This window comes from Protopterus annectens, chromosome 14.part0, assembly GCF_019279795.1.
Source record: "Protopterus annectens isolate FY-2018-M chromosome 14.part0, PAN1.0, whole genome shotgun sequence".
Lineage (NCBI taxonomy): Eukaryota > Metazoa > Chordata > Ceratodontiformes > Protopteridae > Protopterus > Protopterus annectens.
Window position 1 is genome coordinate 283,053,099 of NC_056748.1, and position 18,929 is coordinate 283,072,027.

At 39.8% G+C, this 18,929-nt stretch overlaps 1 protein-coding gene across 5 annotated transcripts in view; it reads right to left on the reverse strand.

Moving 5' to 3' along the window:
- Positions 1-18,929, reverse strand: part of GBF1 (golgi brefeldin A resistant guanine nucleotide exchange factor 1) — a 4,751,435-nt gene that overhangs the window by 3,165,207 nt on the left and 1,567,299 nt on the right. For all 5 annotated transcript variants that reach the window (XM_044055999.1, XM_044056000.1, XM_044055998.1 and 2 more), the window contains one exon: positions 1,750-1,921. In XM_044055999.1, coding sequence (XP_043911934.1) covers positions 1,750-1,921 — 172 coding nt within the window. The remainder of the gene's footprint in view (positions 1-1,749; positions 1,922-18,929) is intronic.

An 18,929-nucleotide genomic window follows, 5' to 3' on the forward strand; every position in this document is an offset into this window, starting at 1 on the left:
GACTCGTGATGGCTTTTTGTTGTTTTCAATTTGCTTTTTTTTTCGTTGTAATGAATTCTACAATAATCTTACAAGTGGTACCTTCTCAGAGAGCACCTTACCTTCCACTTCATTTTCCTTGTAATCCTCATCCACCAAGTAATCTCTATCTTGTATGCATAAAATACACAAGGGGAAAACCTAAATGTTTTTTTCATGACTCTCCTAAAACATGGAATGTATTCGTCAGTGAATTGAGAGAGACAAATACAAATGAAGGGAAAGGATTCTGGGCAGAATTTGTGTCACTGCTCTCATTTCTGTCAATTTTTTAGTAACAGTGAGCAAGAAAGCCAGTAATGGGCAAGCCTTCTGCAGAAACAACTTAGAAAATTGCAGAAAATGACTACGAAAACATGCTTTCAGCAATACATGCAAAATAGACTATCAGTCTAAGTTTCTAAGGCTTAATAGTGCCAGGCATCTTAAAGTCAATGGTCTGCAACTAAACAAAGTAATGGACAAGAAAGAAGAAACTTGCTCAGTGTGATTCTCAGGCAGGGAATAAAGTAAAACTAACTAAACAAGAACAACACAGCAATTTGGTCTACATACCAAAATTCATAGTAATGCATTAAAACAGACATGCAATAAAACTGAAGTGCATATAAAGTACTTCACACACTTAGTCATGTAAACAGATTTATCATGAAAGCTATCAGACAGCCTGGAAAACATGAAAACTATTTTCATAATATTAATGACTACAACAGACAGAAAGAATTAAGTTAAGCCTATGTAAAACTAAAGCGGAGTCAACACTACAAAGGTGAATAAATAACTCAGAAAGAAATTTAGTAAAACATTCAATAAGAAGATTTTAAGCAAAAAATACTGCATGCACCTAGCTGAGGTAAATTATCTATAATGTATCATCACAAAATAGTTATGTCAAGGGAAAACATAACCATAAAGAACTAACGTCCAATTTAAAAAATAAACAGTACTGTGTATTGTGCAGCAGAATGCAACAAAGCGAGGCATTATATTCAGAACTATCTTTTGTTACACATGCCACTGTATTGGTCATACCACATATATGCAGAAACTCATTTCACCAAAATGGGAGTAAGTAGACTAACATAAATAATGTTGGGGTCAAATTACAAAGTTAAACAATGTGAAATGCTGAATGCTTGTGGAACAAAACAGTTTTCTTTCCTAAGAAAAAATACTGGAGAGAATAAACCTTCCACTAAAGGAAACACTACTTTTTCAAGCAGGAAGAGAACACAGATGCTACAGAGGAAATGAAAATCACAAAGCATCATTCTATTTAGAAAGAAATGCACAGTATCAAAAATATAATCCTTTAAAAGTAAGAATGACTACATTTTTAGCTTTCTAAAGCAAGTGTGTATGAAGAGTAAGAAAAAATGAGTGCTTGCTTCAAAATAAAAAAGAAACTGATTGAAGTTTTTTTTCAGCTATTTACCAGCTAAGAAATGGACAGGCAAACTGGGCTATAACATCTCTACTTGCCATCAAAATCTCTCCTTCTCTGCTTCTGAGTAACTGGTAAATCCAGTTTCTCAACCACCCCTTAACACTTATTACATAGTTTTGCTCCTTTGGGTGACAGTAATTTCTGCTGCTAAGGTGATTCGACTATGTCTAAATTTTGCTATACATGTTTGTAGCAAGCTACCTTTTAAGCCATAGACCGTCTCAAATGTTGTAATGCAAAATCAAATAAATACCAAGTTATACCTGAGATGTTATTTGAAAAAGAAGTGATGCTGCCTATAGTCTGGGGAGCCTGCTTGATAGAGAGCTGTTGATCGGCAACTGGTGAAATTTTGGAAGAGTGACGTGATGTCCGTGGTGATCTCTTCTGTTTTTTCCACTTGGAGTCGCTTATTCCACCGGCTCTCATTTTTAGCTGAAAAATCATTTAAGTATAACCATCAAACATCAAGCAAATGCTAGAGTACCAGTAACAAAAGCAAAATATGTTTGAATGTGAACAGATTCAGGAGTAACATTATTACTTTTGCTTTTTTATTATTAGCTTTATTTTAAATCCTGCACATTTAACACGGTTTAAGTTTGTTCAAACAACTGGCTACTATATTAACCTATGGTTTATTTTCCAGCAAAGTGGAAACTGATCTGCAGAAAAATGCAGCAAAAAGATGCCATTTTACAGAACAGAAACAGAAAGGCTAAAGTAATCCAGCAACATACATAAATTGCATCACAGTACAAACTAGAACTGCCACAGACAGGTGTCTAATAGGTCTGAGGCTAGTTCTCAAATGATGATTTATGGAAAGTTTTTTTAAACAAAAAAATGGAGAAAAGAAAAATGCCTCCAAGTCTTAAAATGTCTTTAAAACACACTCAGCAGGCTGCTGTGAAATGAAATGCATACAATACACACTACACCACACAAAGACTATGGAAATTTTGGACCCAAAAAGTATGGGCACTACATTCTGTGCTAAAGATGAAAAGAAACGTTTCTCCTAGTTTGTAACATTACTGCTATCTAGGGGATAATGGAAATGTATTTGCAATGCTTAATAAAGGATATTGCTCTAACTATAATATTTACCATAATAAATAATAGTGTCATCTATTGGATCTCTACATTTTTGACACCAGTTTACATACAGTGACTGCAGTACATTATCCAGGTGTGTTGCAACGCACTGCTTTCTACATAACTGTGCCTAAAAATGCTGATTGTGGCTTCAAGGAGAAAACCATACTCTCAAAAGCATCACAGCAGTTATTTTTATTTGTACCAACAATGCATGCTGTGTCAATTTATTTGAATGTCCTCATTTGTGACTAAAACTACCACCTATTTAGAAACCACAACTAGTCAATAAAGGGTATTAAGACACACAAGCTGACAAAGAAAACTGCTAAAGCAAATTATAACTGTGGTGCTTCGTGCCAGAACAACACAATTACTGTAAACACTAACCTGGCTCTGAGTACTTTTGCTAAACTCAGCAATTTACAATGCTCAGACTCCAAGGTTAAGCAAGGCTTAGTTATATACATATTTTTAAACACTTTTATTAAATTCCCACTAAAGACATTGGCAAAAATACATTAACAGAAAAGAAAACAAACCATTTTAATATTTTTTTCATTTTCATGAATTAAACATTACATGTTTTCTTTTCAACTACCATTCACTCAGGTTTACATAAATTGCTCAATTCCTGTCTTCCATTAAACTTTAGTCATACTCTTCCTGAACATTATCCTGCAAGTAATGTTCTCATAAATTTCATTATTTTTTTTATGTAGTTTGCTCCTTCCATTTCCTACAAATTCCACCTCCAGTCCATTTTTCTCCTTTATAACAGTACCTTCAAGTACAGCTGTTGATTTCCATTTTCTAGTAGTTGTTTTTCTGGCAGCCAATAGCATTAAACTTAGTAAGGTCTTAGTATATAAAATTAATTCAGATCATCTGTCCCATCTGAAAATAATTATTTCTTTAGTTACAGACATTTGCTCCCCAACTTTTCTGACAGAAAAACCTGTAGGGAATTCTTAAAAGCTGCCAACACATTACACTCCCCAAAACATGTTTCCAGTTACGTGTCGCCTTCTCAAACCTTCAGTATTTGTTATTCACCTAAAAAAATTACCATAAGTCTGCTTGGTGTATCAAAATACCTATGCAGACACATCCAAACAAAAATCCAAAACCTTCTGGACTGAGTTGAATACTTGACAGCAATGCAGATCGTCTTCCCACTGTTCTTTTAAATGGTCTTTCCAGACTCTTCACAATTTTTCTGACTACTTCTGATTTTTTTAGTTAGTGTGCAATATTTTATATGCCCTAATAACCCACCCTCTTTTTAACAGCTGCTTCTGTTTTGGATTTGACTTAAAAAAAAAAAGAACAACTCTACCAGAGCAGGTCTTTCATTTAGGAATCACCTATCACTTTCTCTTTGCCCAAACATTAATACCAATCCCTTGTAGGGAAGGGAATCTCTAACCTGCTGATAAAACTTCTGCTTGCCCTCATCCAACTCAACTACCTTTCCCTCTCTAGTTATTTCATCCCATACCTTGTTTCCTTTGCCAAATGTCTCCAGTAAATTTCACCCTTAACCTGTATTTATTATACCCTACTTGCAGTCATCCCTATTGGCAAATCTCCTTTCTCTATTCCACTGTTGGCTTAGTTCTTAAAACACTTTCTTCACCTTTATAAATATGTTTTCTATGGTTGATGTTATTCTCCTTTAAAGATCTGTATTCTAAAAACCTTCTCTCTCCTTATTTTTCAAAATTCCCTATTTCATATTTACCAATTTCCACTCTGACTTATAGCCTTCTACTTGTGTTACATACATGAGCCTTAACCCCACAGCTCTAAAGTATCCCCTCAAATCATGCAATCCTAAACCATCCTGTTCTAAGAGGAGGTTCAATTTAGCCCACTTAACTCTTGCCCTTTTCCCTTTGCAAATATATTAATTTGGCTCTTTATCAATTACTGTCTAAAACTACTCCTCTGTTTGATAAAATATATCTGACCTGTATATAAAACTAAACAAACATGTAGACTGCAAGAAGAACCACTTGCAAATGGTTGGCAATGAAATCCACTTTAATATCACACTGGGAAGCACAAAAAAGCATAATTGACCTTTCTGAGTCTGACAAACATCTTGCAGGTCAAGAACAAGTCTAGTAATATCGCATTTATGATTTGGAATGAATTTAAACCCCCTAGATAAAAAGTCAAAATGGTCAACTCTGAGCACGATGTTGCTGTAGTTGAAAATATTACAATTCTTCTAGGAGTACTTGTAGTTGTTAACAATAATTTGACCTGAAGATGTTTGTCAGAAAGATGAATTATGCTTTTTTGTGCTTCCCAGTGTGACATTAAAGTGGATTTCACTGCTGACCATTTTTGAGTGGTTCTTACAGCCTACGTGCTTATTTGTATTATCGTGGACATGTGGTGCTGTTGGTTTCCAGTTTTCCACATTTTCTGTATAAGGCTAAACATTTTCATTGCTTATATTGATATTGATAGTAAGACATTTAAGAACTTCCAGTTTTTCAGTATTTTGTATTGTATTTTGTTTAGTCTTGGTCTTTTCCAGCATATATTTAGCTGCCATAACAGAATCATTTTTAATTCATACAAATAAAATAATTCATTTTGTAGTGTACCTTCACCATTACAGCCTTTGTTTTATATTCATAAATTTTATATCAAAAGTCTTAAAACTGTCTCAAAATGTTCCACATCATCAAAATGTACTTTTCTGGATTTACAATGTACAAAATATCATCATCTGCAAACAGTAACTGCCATATTAGTTATATCATTGTTAGTGGCTTATTTTATTTATTTTTATTTTATTTACTTATGTTTATTTACTGGGTAGTGCACTGATCTCAATGCACCATTGGCAGGCACAGCCTAGGTGAACAGGATCAAATAAGAAACATCCATATTTACAGATACAAGTTTATCCTATAAAACACAAGCATATTTACAGATGCAAAAATAAGCTACAACATTTAGTTCAAGAAGCAGTTTACAAAGTCAAAACATGGACAGAAAAATTGAATTATGCTTAGCAGAGCTTTGTAGATAAGATGTAGTCATAATAGGTTCACAGGTGTGTACTAGGCTAATGGCCCTGGGGCCTTTACAAGCCTAACCCATAGAAGTGCCCTGGCATTGTGCCGCCCATCATTAGTTCCCAGTGCCTCTATGAAGTAGAGCCACTGGAGTGATCCCGGGGTGAACTTTCTATTTCCCATCCACTCATCATTACTTCTCTTGAAGAGGGCTAGTGAGGTGCTCTGCTTGACATGTATGGGAAAGTCTATTCCAGAGCATGGGTAGTCTCTGGGTTATGAACCTGTCCCTCCAGCATGTTCTGTTGATTGTTGTAATGAGGTTGAGGTCTCTGGAGCGTGTGGTGCAGATGGATTGGGATTTCTTTAGATGTAGCATTTCTAACAAGAGTTGGGTCAGACATGGCTTTGTAAGTCAAGCAGAGATTGCCTCTTAAAAGATGTTATGAGACAGAGAATAGCTGGAATTCTTTGAGTCTGTCCATGTAGGACATGTGTTTAAGGCCTAGGATCCTCTTTGTGAGGTACTTTTGTGGCCTCTCCAGCTGCTGCAGGTGTCTAGTGAGGTACATGACAAATGGGGCATTATACTCTTTGATTGGTCTGAGGGAAGAGTAGAGAGAAATTATGACCTCTTTCTTTCTGAATTCAAAACCCTTGGTAATGAGATGTGCCACACAGAAGGACTTTCTGAACACAGTGGCAATGTGGTGGTCGAAGGAGAGGTTGCTGTCAACTTGTGTCCCCACATCTCTTATAACGCCTTCAGTGTTCAGTGGGCTCCCATCAATGTGGTAATTGGTGGGAACTGACTCATTTTTTGGCATTAAGATTAAGGCCATGGTTTCGACACCAGTCATGTCTCAGTGAGGCCTTTCTGCAGGATGTCTACATCACTTGGGGAGTTAATAGTGACTCCCACCTTGCAGTCGTCAGCAAATATGGTCAGCCAGAGTCCCTCTATGTTGGCTTGGACTTCTGATAAGTAGATGCCAAACAGGAGAGGACCCAGGGACCGATACCTGTGGGACTCCACTCATGACTGGTCATCAGTCTGACTTGGAGTCCGCTACTTTCACACTGTGGGTTCTGTGAGACAACTTGCAACCCACCTAACGATATAGGGGTTGATGCCTAGTTTGCGGAGTGCATCAATAATTCCTGAGGGAGGAATGGTATCAAAGGCCTTGGCCAGATCGAGGTAGGCTGTATGAACTGCCTTCATCCACCGCTCTGGTGAATGACTCAAAGTCATCATCCAGATTGCGCAGGCATGATCTACCTTTCACAAAACCAAACTGCATGGGATCTAGTGTTTGGAGATTATCCTTGTTAATTAGGTCCATGATGATGCACTCCACAGCCTTACATATCAGACTTATCAGGCTAATGGGGCGATAATTTCCAGGGTCTATAGTCGCTCCTCCTTTATGGACAGTGATGACTGCAGCAGTGCACCATTCAGTAGGGACAAAGCCTGAGGTGAGGATGTGAGTGAACAGAGCACACAGATGTGGTGCCAGTTCACTTTGTAATTCATGTAAAACGCAGCCAGGGATATTTTCGGGTTGCATGGAAGCTGTATTCTTGGCCTTAGACAATGTAGCTTTAACCTGTGCTGCAATAATGCTGGGTGCCTGGCATTCTTCCGGTATTGAGATTGGTCCTTTGGGGGGAGAAAGGGGTAAAGTTGGCACCGAGTCTGTCAGTCAGTATATGTTGGCAATTACTGTTGGCTCAATATAGGAGGTACCATTGTGCAGTAACGCAGAACAAATCTGGGTATTGCCATGGAGATTCTTGATATAACTATAGAAGGCTTTGTGGTTGTTTTTAGTGTCTGATGCAATTTTGCCTTCATAGCTGGCTTTCGAGGTTTTGATGAGGGATCTCAACTTTTTGTTGAGGCTAATAAGGGAATTTTTCCAGTCTTGGGACTTCACCTTTTTCTGCAACAGTTTCTTCCTTCTGCTGTAAAGTTTATTAATGGCAGCAGACCACCAGACTGGCTTCCCTTTTTTTGGAGGAGGGCATCTTGGTTCTGTTGGGTATGGCTAGCTCCACGCATTTATGTACGTGTTTGTACAGTGCACTGGTGTATGAGTCAGCAGTCATGCATGTATTTTCCATTGGCATGGGTGCCATGAAGTTAGCCACCTCTGTTTTTAGAGAGTCCAAAGTCAGCTTTGGAGAAGTTTTTCATGGTGGATACCTTTGCGGGGGGCGTGGGTGAGATGTGGATTTCCATGGTGATTAGTTTGTGATCGGAGCTAACCAGGGAGGAACTGACTATTGATGTAGAGCAACTGTTGCCCATGTTAGTAATAATAAGATCAAGGATGTTGCCTCCTCTAGTGGGGGTAAGAATGAGCTGGTCCAGGACAAAGGAATTGATGAATTATAGGAAGAGTTGGGCCAGTGCATTGGTGCCATGAGTAGTTTTCCCAGCTGATGGAGGGGTAGTTGAAGTCACCTAGTATGAGAGTGTTGGGTCGGATCTTAACAGTTTCCAGGGTGCTTAGAAATGTGGAGTGACTGGTCTTGGGACATGGTTGGGGACCTATAAGCAGGCTACGACCTGAATCGCCGTCTTACCCAATGTCAGTTGTACCTGGAGCATCTCAGATTCGTTATGCTGGCTGGCTTATAATGGCTGAGAAAGTTTATGCTAAAGGGATACCAGCATATTAAACAGAGAGATATAAAGATATTACAAGAGGCAAGTGACAATAGTTACAGGAAAGGATATCATTTGCCAATAGCTTTAAATATAAAGCAAACAACAAAGAAGTGCACACTTCTACCTGTCTCCTCGTTTCATACATGGCTTGTCCTTGATCCTTCATATATCCTCCTAACTAACCTATTATTCAAGCAGAGAATGCAAGTCCTTCCATTGCCCTACTCAAAAAATCCCAGCTGATTTTTCTGAATGCTTTCTCTGCATCAAGAACAACCAACAATAGCCATATTTTCTTTTATCCTGCTTCTCTCCAGATTATAATTATTGTTGTTAATGGTGTTAAATGTTGGACTACCCTCCACAAAACCACACTGATTCATATGCATCAATTTTGGGATCTATGCCATTATCTTAGTAGAAACTAATACTTTATAACCAGTGTTTAAAACTGAAGTAGGTCTGCATGAAGCTGGGTCTGAAGGGTTTTTACCTGCTTTGGGCAATATAGCCAACCATTGCTTTCTTCCAAGATGCTGCTACACTATCTATTTAAGTTCTGTTAAATGAAAACTTCCAAGATCTTTATCACTTTTTCACAAACTTCCTAAAGACTTCGCTACTGATTACATATCAACATTCTTATCTCATCTCTTCCTATCTTGGCAAGTAATTATTCAAAAAAAGTTCAGGACACCGCCATACCATTTTAAGACAGAGACAAAAAACTATGCACATTTAAAAAAAATAAAATTTACCCTTGTTTCCAAGGAAAAGCAGTCAGCAATGTGAAAATAAATAACAGTAACTTTGCAAATGTGTGAAAGAATCTTTGCATATTTCACAGAGAACACATTGTTTAGATTTCCTGTGGCCAACTACCTGTACCTGCAGACTTCTCATCTCCCCACTGATTGCATGTGCTAATGAAAAAATAGCTAGTAACTTTGCAAATACAACACACTTACCATAGTCCATTGCCTTTCATCATTCTGTGTTCTTTTCCAAGTCTATTTTCTTAAAAAAATGTTTACATGTTAAATCAAGGAAATCAACCTAGTTACTCACCTCAATGAAAACAGTGTAAATTATCTTAATTTAACATGTAATATAATCATTACACTACACCCACACCCTAAGGTCACATTATATTAAGTTTAACTTTTTTCTGTCCACCCTTTCTTATCTTACTACAGTGTTACACTTGTAAATCTTACAAAGTAGAAAAACTACTTGCCTGCTTTAATATTTTAACATATACAGCATTCAAATGATAAGACCCCTCCACCCACCTCAAAGTTCAAATACCCAAAACCATAAAAAAACTGCTTTACAGAATAGTATGCAATTTACATAATGACTTTTTATACAAATATTAATTAGAACAAAAGCTGTCTTATTTATAGTTACCACTTCATTGCCTACAGTGCCCTTCTCAACATTAATGATAAAGTGAAATATATTCACCTTCCAGTTTAACACGGTCATCAAAATTCCAGCCCTTCTCACACACTTTATTCTTGCAAAGCTGCATTTTGTATGTCTTTTCCAATATCCACTGCATAACAGCTTTATAGTGTACCATTTATTCACTAATTTCTGTGTTGTGGGTCATCTTCTTGATCATCTCCCATTCCCAAAACCAATTTCTGAGTCAAGTCCAAGGTACTTCTGATTCTTCAAGTCAGTTCCTCTATTTTTTCGTCTCTCGACCATTTTCTGGAACAATGGAAAAGATCTGACAAGCAAAGATTCTCTATGGGCTGTGTTTCGGCCAGAATAATGAGACAGAGTCACTTTCTGCTTGCTGGTTCACTCTATGTTGCCTAAACTACTACTTTTTATTTCTTCCTTAGGCTGTTCAGCATTAAAAATGCACTTGATCCTCCTGAAAAAATATTCTGAAGACACCTAAACCAGCTTCTACTTCACTTCACCCTCGGTTTACAGTTTTACCAGTTAATCTGAATAGCTCTTTAAAGCTTCTATTTTTCCAGTCTTTTGATATCTGACTTGAAATATTTTTACGTTTCATTATTTTAAACACCTCTGAATGCATTTCATTTATTTTTTCCTCTAAATTACTTAGAGCCTTCTCCTGTACTAAAGCTGAAATGCGAACTGCTTTTTGTTGAACTGAAAGATTTTTCCTATACAGGTTTTCTGTTCTCCTTTCCTAGTTGATTTTCTCACTGGTTCTCCAAATATCTTCTTTGTTGGAAACTAGGCAGAAAAATTACTAGCCAGGAATCAAATGTTACCAAAACTAACAGTTTCACTGGTGGTTGTTTTTTTTTTTTTCACAGATTCTGTTTTCACACTGGGAAAGCTCGAATCAACTCTATAATCAGTGTACAAACATCTTGGATGTCTCTAGTAATATGCACTAAAACTACAAGACAGACCCAGCCAAGCTAAAGTCTTCACTGTGTAATATCTATACACATTTAAGCCATGGAGGACTGCAGCCCACGTTATTTCTTCAAGTTCTTCCTTGACAGTGAGTGTAAGAAGTGGTTGGCTACCATCTGCCCTGTAGCTACACAAGATTATCCAGCTATGCTTTTCAGAAAGGAGCCCCTAACAGGGAGAAAAGAAAAAAAAAATCTGTAAATTAAGTCTATAATAAGTATTTACTCGAATATATTCATTTTGGTACTGATTTTTAAGAATAAGGGTGATGTGCAGAGCTGTAGTAACTACAGGGGGATTAAATTGATCAGTCACAGCATGAAGTTATGGGAAAGAGTAGTGGAAGCTAGATTAAGAAGGGGCGTGATGATTAGTGATCAGCAGTATGGTTTCATACCAGCAAAGAGCACTACAGATGCAATCTTTGCTCTGAGAGTGCTAATGGAGAAGTACAGAGAATGTCGGAAGGAGTTGCATTGTGTTTTTGTATACTTAGAGAAAGCATATGACAGGGTGCCTAGAGAGGAGTTGTGGTATTGTATGAGGACGTCAGGAGTGTCAGGAAAGTATGTAAGAGTGGTACAGGATATGTACGAGGGTAGTGTGACAGCGGTGAGGTCTGTGTTGGGAGTGACAGATGCGTTTAAGGTGGAGGTGGGATTACATCAAGGATCAGCTGTGAACCCTTTCTTATTTGCAATGGTGATGGACAGGTTGACAGACGAAATCAGACATGAGTCCCTGTGGACTATGATGTTTGCAGCTGACATTATCTGTAGTGAGAGTAGGGAACAGGTGGAGGAGACCCTGGAGAGATGGGGATATGCTCTAGAGAGAACAGGAATGAAGGTCAGCAGGACTAAGACAGAATATATGTGTGTGAATGAGAGGGAGGACAGAGGAATGGTGAGGATGCAAGGAGTAGAGATGGCGAAAGTGGATGAGTTTAAATACTTGGGATCAATAGTTCAGAGTAATGGGGAGTGTGGAGAGAGGTGAAGAAGAAAGTACAAGCAGGATGGAGTGGGTGGAGAAGAGCGTCAGGAGTGATTTGTGACAGACGAGTACCAGTGAAAGGGAAGGTCTCCAAGAGGGTAGTGAGACCAGCTATGTTATATGGGTTGGAGACAGTGGCATTGACAAAAAAGGCAGGAGTTTGAGCTGGATGTGACAGAGTTAAAGATGTTAAGATTTGCAATGGGTGGGACGAAGGTGGACAGGATTAGGAATAAGTATATTAGACGGTCAGCCCAGGTTGGAAGGTTTGGAGACAAAGCCAGAGAGGCAAGATTACATTGGTTTGGACATGCTGCGGAGGGATGCTGAGTATACTGGGATAAAGATGCTAAGGATGAAGTTACCAAGTAACAGGAAAAGAGGAAGGCCTAAGATAGGGTTTATGGATGTGGTGAGAGAGGACATGCAGGTGGTTGGTGTGGCAGAGCAAGATGCAGAGGACAGGAAGAAATGGAAACAGATGATCTGCTGTGGCGACCCCTAACGGGAACAGTCGAAAGAGGAGGATGATTCATATTTCATGTGGAATTCAACACAGGAAACTTAAAGGATCAAATCTGATCTCTGAAGTATAACAGAATGAACTGAGGGGTAATAATATGGAATAACTGATCAAATGTGTATCTTTACCAAAGAACCCTGGAAGGGTAGAAAGTTTGAAATTGTGTTATAGCTTTCGGATGCTGCCACAGATATTAGCAAAGCTCAGTGGGTGTATTGTACCAGATTCAGGTGACCAGAGGTGATGTCATCCTCTAACTAGCACTTGGTTTATTTGGAACTCTCGCAGCAGCACTCTGGAACCTGACAGGAAAGAGTTCTGACAGGAAATATATCTCACACATCCACACAAAGACAGATATCATCTGGCTTTTGCTGTGGTAAGACACTCAGCACACATCAGCTTGCCTTGCTTTAGTAAGTAACCAAGGAACAGTAACTCTTTAGTCAGTAGGGACATTTAGTGAGAACAGTTTAGTACTGTTTTTCTGCAACTGTGTGAAACTATCCAACTGTATTTTTTTTATATCTTTGTGATTGAAACTCTGCTGTTTACTGTATTTTATATTCTCCTGTTTTCTGTTTTATCATTAAATATTTTAATACCTTTCATTGTGGCTAGTCCTTTAAAGAATATTTTTAACATCTTGAGAGCACTTATGCTTGTTTTAGTGACACTGTGGCTGCTCCTGAAAGCCTTGCTGCTTTGGTCAAACCCTACCATTTGTATTGGTATTAATTTTACACAGTATAATTGGGTACCATTTGTAAGAGCCTTAGGGTAGCTGACTGGTGTTAGCGTGATTACCTCAGTGTCTGAGCAGAAAGGAGCATAGCTAGTAAATCTGTGCCAGCTCTTCCCATGTGTGTGTCAGCTACTGGGGACACAGAGCTCCAAATTGGTCAGTCTGGAGAGAGAGAGAGAGAGAGAGAGAGAGAGTCCAGGCCCAAGTGTGGAGCATGCTCCATGTGGGCTATTAAGGGAAATTGTGCTTTTTGCAGGGAGCTACATCTGAAAATACTGTGTGAATCCATCTTTGCTCTTAGTGACTGTCCCTCACCGGAGTCAGTGGTGAGGACTGAGTCTCCTTGATTGCTGGCCCAGAGTAGAGACCCATCACAGCTGCTATAAACCTTTTTTGTGGAGGCCTTCTGGGAAATGTCACGGACTGGGGAAGCTAGCCTGGACTTTCTTACAATTACTGGAAGTGCAGGAACCATGCGGTCAATATCAGGGTGTGGTGACTGGGGTACTGGCCTACACATGGGTGAGAAATAAGATCCTGACTGGGATCTAGTATCCATGGGGATACATGAGTTGAGACCACAAAACGGGGAACCATACCTTACTAAGCCAAAAGGGGGCAATAAATATTACTCAGCTCTTCAAACTGCTTGCTTTCTGCAGAAAATTCAGAATCAGCAGAAGAGGAGGATAAGCATAAAGGAGACCCTGGGGCCAATCGTGGACTACAGCATCCCTCGATGACTCCCCCTTCGGGGGAGGGGTCACAGCAAAGTAATACTTGTGGCATTTGTTGTTCAGGGGAGAAGCAAAGAGGATGCAACAAGGTTAGCCCAGACAGCTGAAAACTTGTTCACTACTGATGGACTGACAGACCACTCATCAGGAGTCAGAATGGATCTGCTGAGTCTGTCTGCCAGCGAGCTGGGTTTCCCCAGTATGTGTGCTGCAATCAGAAAGTGGACTGAAAAGATCACCCACTCCCAAACCCGCATGGCCTCCCTGCATAAAGGGTAGACTTGGGGTCCTCCTTGTTTGTTGATGTACCAGACTACTGATATGTTGTTTGTGTGAACTGCAATCTTCCAGAGAGGGAGGCAATCCTGAAAGGCTTGCAGCATTAGAAGAACTGCCCTCATCTCTAGGACACTGACATACAACTTGTTCTCGGTGGAGGACCACATGCCTTGGACCATCTTTCTCAGATAATACCCTCCACCCCAAATGGGACGTATCCATGGTCACTGCAGCTATGGGGGGGGGGGGGGCGGAGGGGATGTTATACCCAGAAACAGATCATCTGACTTCATCCACCATTGGAGACAGCAACAGCAAACTGAAGTCAGTTTATTAGGAACAGAGATAGATTGGTAAAGACTGGACCACTGAACAGCCAGGGCCCACTGTGGAACTCACATAAAAAACCTTGCCAAGGGTAGTAGGATGATGGCTGCTGACACAAACCCCAGTGCTCAGAGAACTAACTTTGCTAGGGGAGAAGGAAGATCCAGCAAGATCTGTACTTGCTGTCTGACAGATAGTATGAGATATACAGGAAATGAAGCTATTTGTGTTGAAGTATGCAATTATGTTCCTATAAATTCCAGATTCTGAACAGGACTGAGGTTTGATTTTGCCAGATTTATTGAGATGCACAGGGAAGTGAAGATCTGGACTAGGTAATCCCTAGCTAGAATAAGGTAATTCCTTGTTGGTGCCGTAAAAAGCCAATCATCTAAATATGGAAACAATTGGAATCATTTTAGCCTCAGGTGACCTGCGACAACTGCCATACATTTGGTAAACACCTGAGAGGCTGTGGTGAGTCTAAAGGGCAATGCTTTGAATTGGTAATAAATGGCTCCCAGCTGAAAGTGTGTCTACTGGAGTTTGTTCATTCTGATTTGACAATACGCATCCTGGAGATCTATGAAGCACATCCAATCATCCTTACACAGAAGTGGCAGAATGGACTGGACAATAACCATTCGGAACTTTGAGTTCCTGATATATTGGATTAGATTGCTGAGATCCAGGATCAGTCTTGGGTCCCCTGTTTTCTTTGGCACCAAAAAGAAACAAGAATAAGTTCTGTATCTTATTTGTTCGATTTGGATCTTTTGTATGACTCTTTTTCTAGAAGTTTTTGAACTTCTTGAGTGGCATACTCCCTCTGACTGGGTGGCACATCAAGGAGTTTCCCTTTTCCTCTTCATCTCCAAGTGTCTCAAGGAGGAATATAGTAACCTTTGGATATTATCTTTAGTACCCAGGCGTTGGTTGTTATGTTTGTCCAGGCCTCCAGGTGCAGGTATAGATGACCGCTGTCTGCCTCCAGGGACAGACAGTCAGACAGCACTTCAGAAGCACTGGCAGGGCTGATCAGGAAAAGGCTCCCTGAAGCCCTGATTTTGCAGACCCCCCCCCCTGCCTCTGGGGCAGCGCCCACCAATGAAACCTCTCCCTTTGCATCTGGAGGAAGTACCCCACACAGATCCTGAAAAGGACCTTGAGCTTTTCTGAACCAAGTTTTCTTCCCACCTCGCTGATTTCCTTGAGAAGGTCCTCTGAAGAAAAGAAAATGTGATCCCCACTGCAGACAAGGTCTTTTCTTCTTGCTTGCTGTGGGTAAGCTTTTCCTACACAGATGGTCCTAATAAGGATGAAGTGTCAAACAGGGCATTAATTAAAGATGGCTTGAAGGGTTCCGCAAAATCACAAAGCCTCATCCAGGCATGTCTCCTAATGGCTATGCCTGCTGCTCTTGAGGTGCCTTCTGAAGTATGCGAGATAAACCTTATCGAGGAATTAGCAAGGCAAGATACAGCCGCCAACTGAGGGAAAACCTTATTGAGGTCCCCCTCTGACAAGCTCTCTGCAAGGGAGTTGGTAAGTTCTTTGACCGGGTTTCTCTGCAAACATGTGCCAAAAAAATTTAATGACCTCAGTGTGAAGGTAACTGAGGCATAAATATGCTTTTCATATCTGTCCAATGTCCGAGACTCCTTGTTTGGGGGATGGACAGTGGAGCTTTGTTCGGCTAGCTCCTTCTTGGTGGCTACTGACACAACAATGGCATCAACTGGAATTCCTTTGCTGCAATGTAGACAAATTCATTTGTTCTGATAAAGTCCCTTGCAGTTGGGGAAGAAAGCGCTTAACTTGTGGAATATTGTTCAACATTTGTTTTTTGAACTATTAAAGTTGTGTATTTCTACTTCATGCCTGCTTGCTCCATTTGCTGGTTTGGTTCTTCAGTTTGTTGTTGTTGCAAAGACGTACGCAATGTAAACAGTAAGAAGGGGGAATAAGGAACCTATCCTGACATTTTGGGATCGGTTTTGATTGTGTCATGCTCTTTCCAAGCCCAGCAGGAAACTAAAATCTATGAATTCATCTGGCGGGGGAGTCACCCTAAGGACATAGATGGGCCCGTTCCAGAGGCAGGCTTTTTTTTTTTAAGAGCGAAAGTGAAGAAGGTGCCAAAGACACAGAAGGGAAGCACAAAGGTGGAAGGGCAGCTCCCTAATACCTGTGGAAAAAAACAGAATAAGGAGGGGAGGAGAACAAGCACAAACTATAATAAACAGTAAATAACAGTACAAGGAGATAGAAATTAGAGAAAATTAATTTATTTTGAATACCAAAAAGTACTTATCTGAAGCCGAAACTCAGGACCACGTCTGGATGCGACTGGTGGCAAATGAGATCAGAGGGGTTAGAGAAGGCATGATGAATTATGGGAGAGGGAGGACCTTCAGACACTGATCATAAGTCTTCGAAATTCGGCAGAGTTGGATAAGAGACCCAGCAATGAAGAAGAATGAAAAGGACATCAGATCTGATGCTTTTGCTTAACAACATGCATCTCTTCAGCTGCTGTAATGTACCTAATAGGACTGGGAAACAGGAAGTTCCAATCTAAGAGTTATTGATGTATTTTCATTCTACACAGTATCAAGTCTTTTCATTTGTTGTTTTTTTTTTTCTCTCTCAAGTACCACTAAGCAGTTCATTTGCTATTTTTAACTGACATGCAATTTTGTTGAACACGCTTCTTTGGATACGTTCATTCTTAAAGCACACTGTGGTGTGCCTCATTGAGGAGTGGCTGTCTCGAATGCTCGTTTAACAAATTTGACTTTAGTAATGCAGCCTGCCTTGATTGCTCAATTTTGTCTCATTGTTTTGAGAGACGCATTTTATTTTACCACACACTTATTAATTTTTTTTAAGTCAGCGAACAACTTAATTTTCTCAGTACACATCTGCAGCTTTTGATGAAGCCTTTTCCTAAAAGCCTTCCTCTTCTGTAGTTCATACACCACAAATTACTCATACTGCTTGCTATAGAAACATGCAGTTCACAAAACTACAACCTTTGGCTCCTAACAGTTCAGTCACATACGTATCTACAGACTCTTTAGGACATTTTTCTCTTGATAAATGTCTAGTACTTAGCAAATTCTTTATGGACTTTCAATATTTACAGAATTAGTCTCCTAAGTATTGCTTTTTCCCTTTTGCTTCATAAAAGAAGATAAGAGGGTCAAAACAGCTTTATGGCTCTTTCCTCAACAACATGCAAAGTGTTGCTCACTAAACTTCAGATTTCTCAGCCAATTCACTTGCAGTTGAGAATAAATACATTTCAGGAACCAAACCTTCCAGTTTTCAGTCAAGATCCTTTGTAATGAAAAGAATCCTGTTAGTTGAAGCTGTGATGCATTTCCACCAAGAATTATACTTCTGTAGTCTCAAACGGAGAGATTCTGGAAGGCTAATATATTCTTTCACTTCTGAGGTATGTCTTCCATTTTGAAAGACTTTTCATCAATTTGTAAGACCAAGCATTGTTATAAAACCATGATATACACTCACAGGCGCAAAGATTACATACAATGTAAACTCACCGAGATCTACCACAAACTGAATTTTCTGGAACTTCTGTGTAGTACAAAACAAGCAAATCACTGTAGCTAGCTCATTAACATTTAAGGGTGTATGCAACGTATCTAACACCACTTGGTTTCCCCACAGGGGATGTTCTTATGAAGGGACACCGCAAGCACTACCTTCCTAAGCTGGGCGAGTCAGCACTGGTTCTTTACTTCTCCCTGACTGGCTTCTCCAAAAGCAGGGCTGCCACTGAACCCAAACTGGTTGTGACTTAGGGTGCCATCCTTCTGAGCTATGGAGCCAGCCATGCACTTATTTTAGTGAAATAAGCCACTGTCAGACTAAAGCATTCGACCAATGTATTTGTCTACAATGTACTGGCAGAATATGTAATAAGAAGTTATATACCTACCAAAACGTTCCATGTTAGTTGTCTTCTTCTCGCCTTCTTTCTTGCTGGTTGGGTTCGGAGCTGATCCTCTGCTCCGACTCGGCCATCTTCAAAAGCCCGAGAGCTGCTTACTGGCTTGAGGCCCCCCTATATCCCATGATGCCTGGCGCTAGATACCCAGATCTCGTTTGGTAAACCTAACTACAGACATAATGATAACAATTATAATAACAGCAATACAGTAAACTGTAGTAGGGTGCATCAACCTACTGGAGAGACTGATAGTGAGAAGTAATGGCCAGAGAAGACTCAGCCAGTAATAAAAAACTTAAGGAACTCTTCTCGGTCTACTAGGATAGGGGGATGGAGGGTGGGACGCGAGAAGAAGACAACTAACATGGAACGTTATGGTAGGTACTTAACTTCTTAATGTTAAGTTGTCTATCTCACCTTCATTCTTGCTGGTTGGGACAGCGTCCCTAGCACCTCAATCCTGGGTGGCTCTTCAGAACAGTGGAACCAAAATCAGCTCTGCTCCTGGAGGCCACATCCAGCTTATAATGTGAAATGAAGGTATGAGGATTGGCCCATGTAGCTTCCGCACAAATAGTTTCCATTGGCAATCTTGCCTGAAATACCACTGAAGTAGCTAGAGCTCTAGT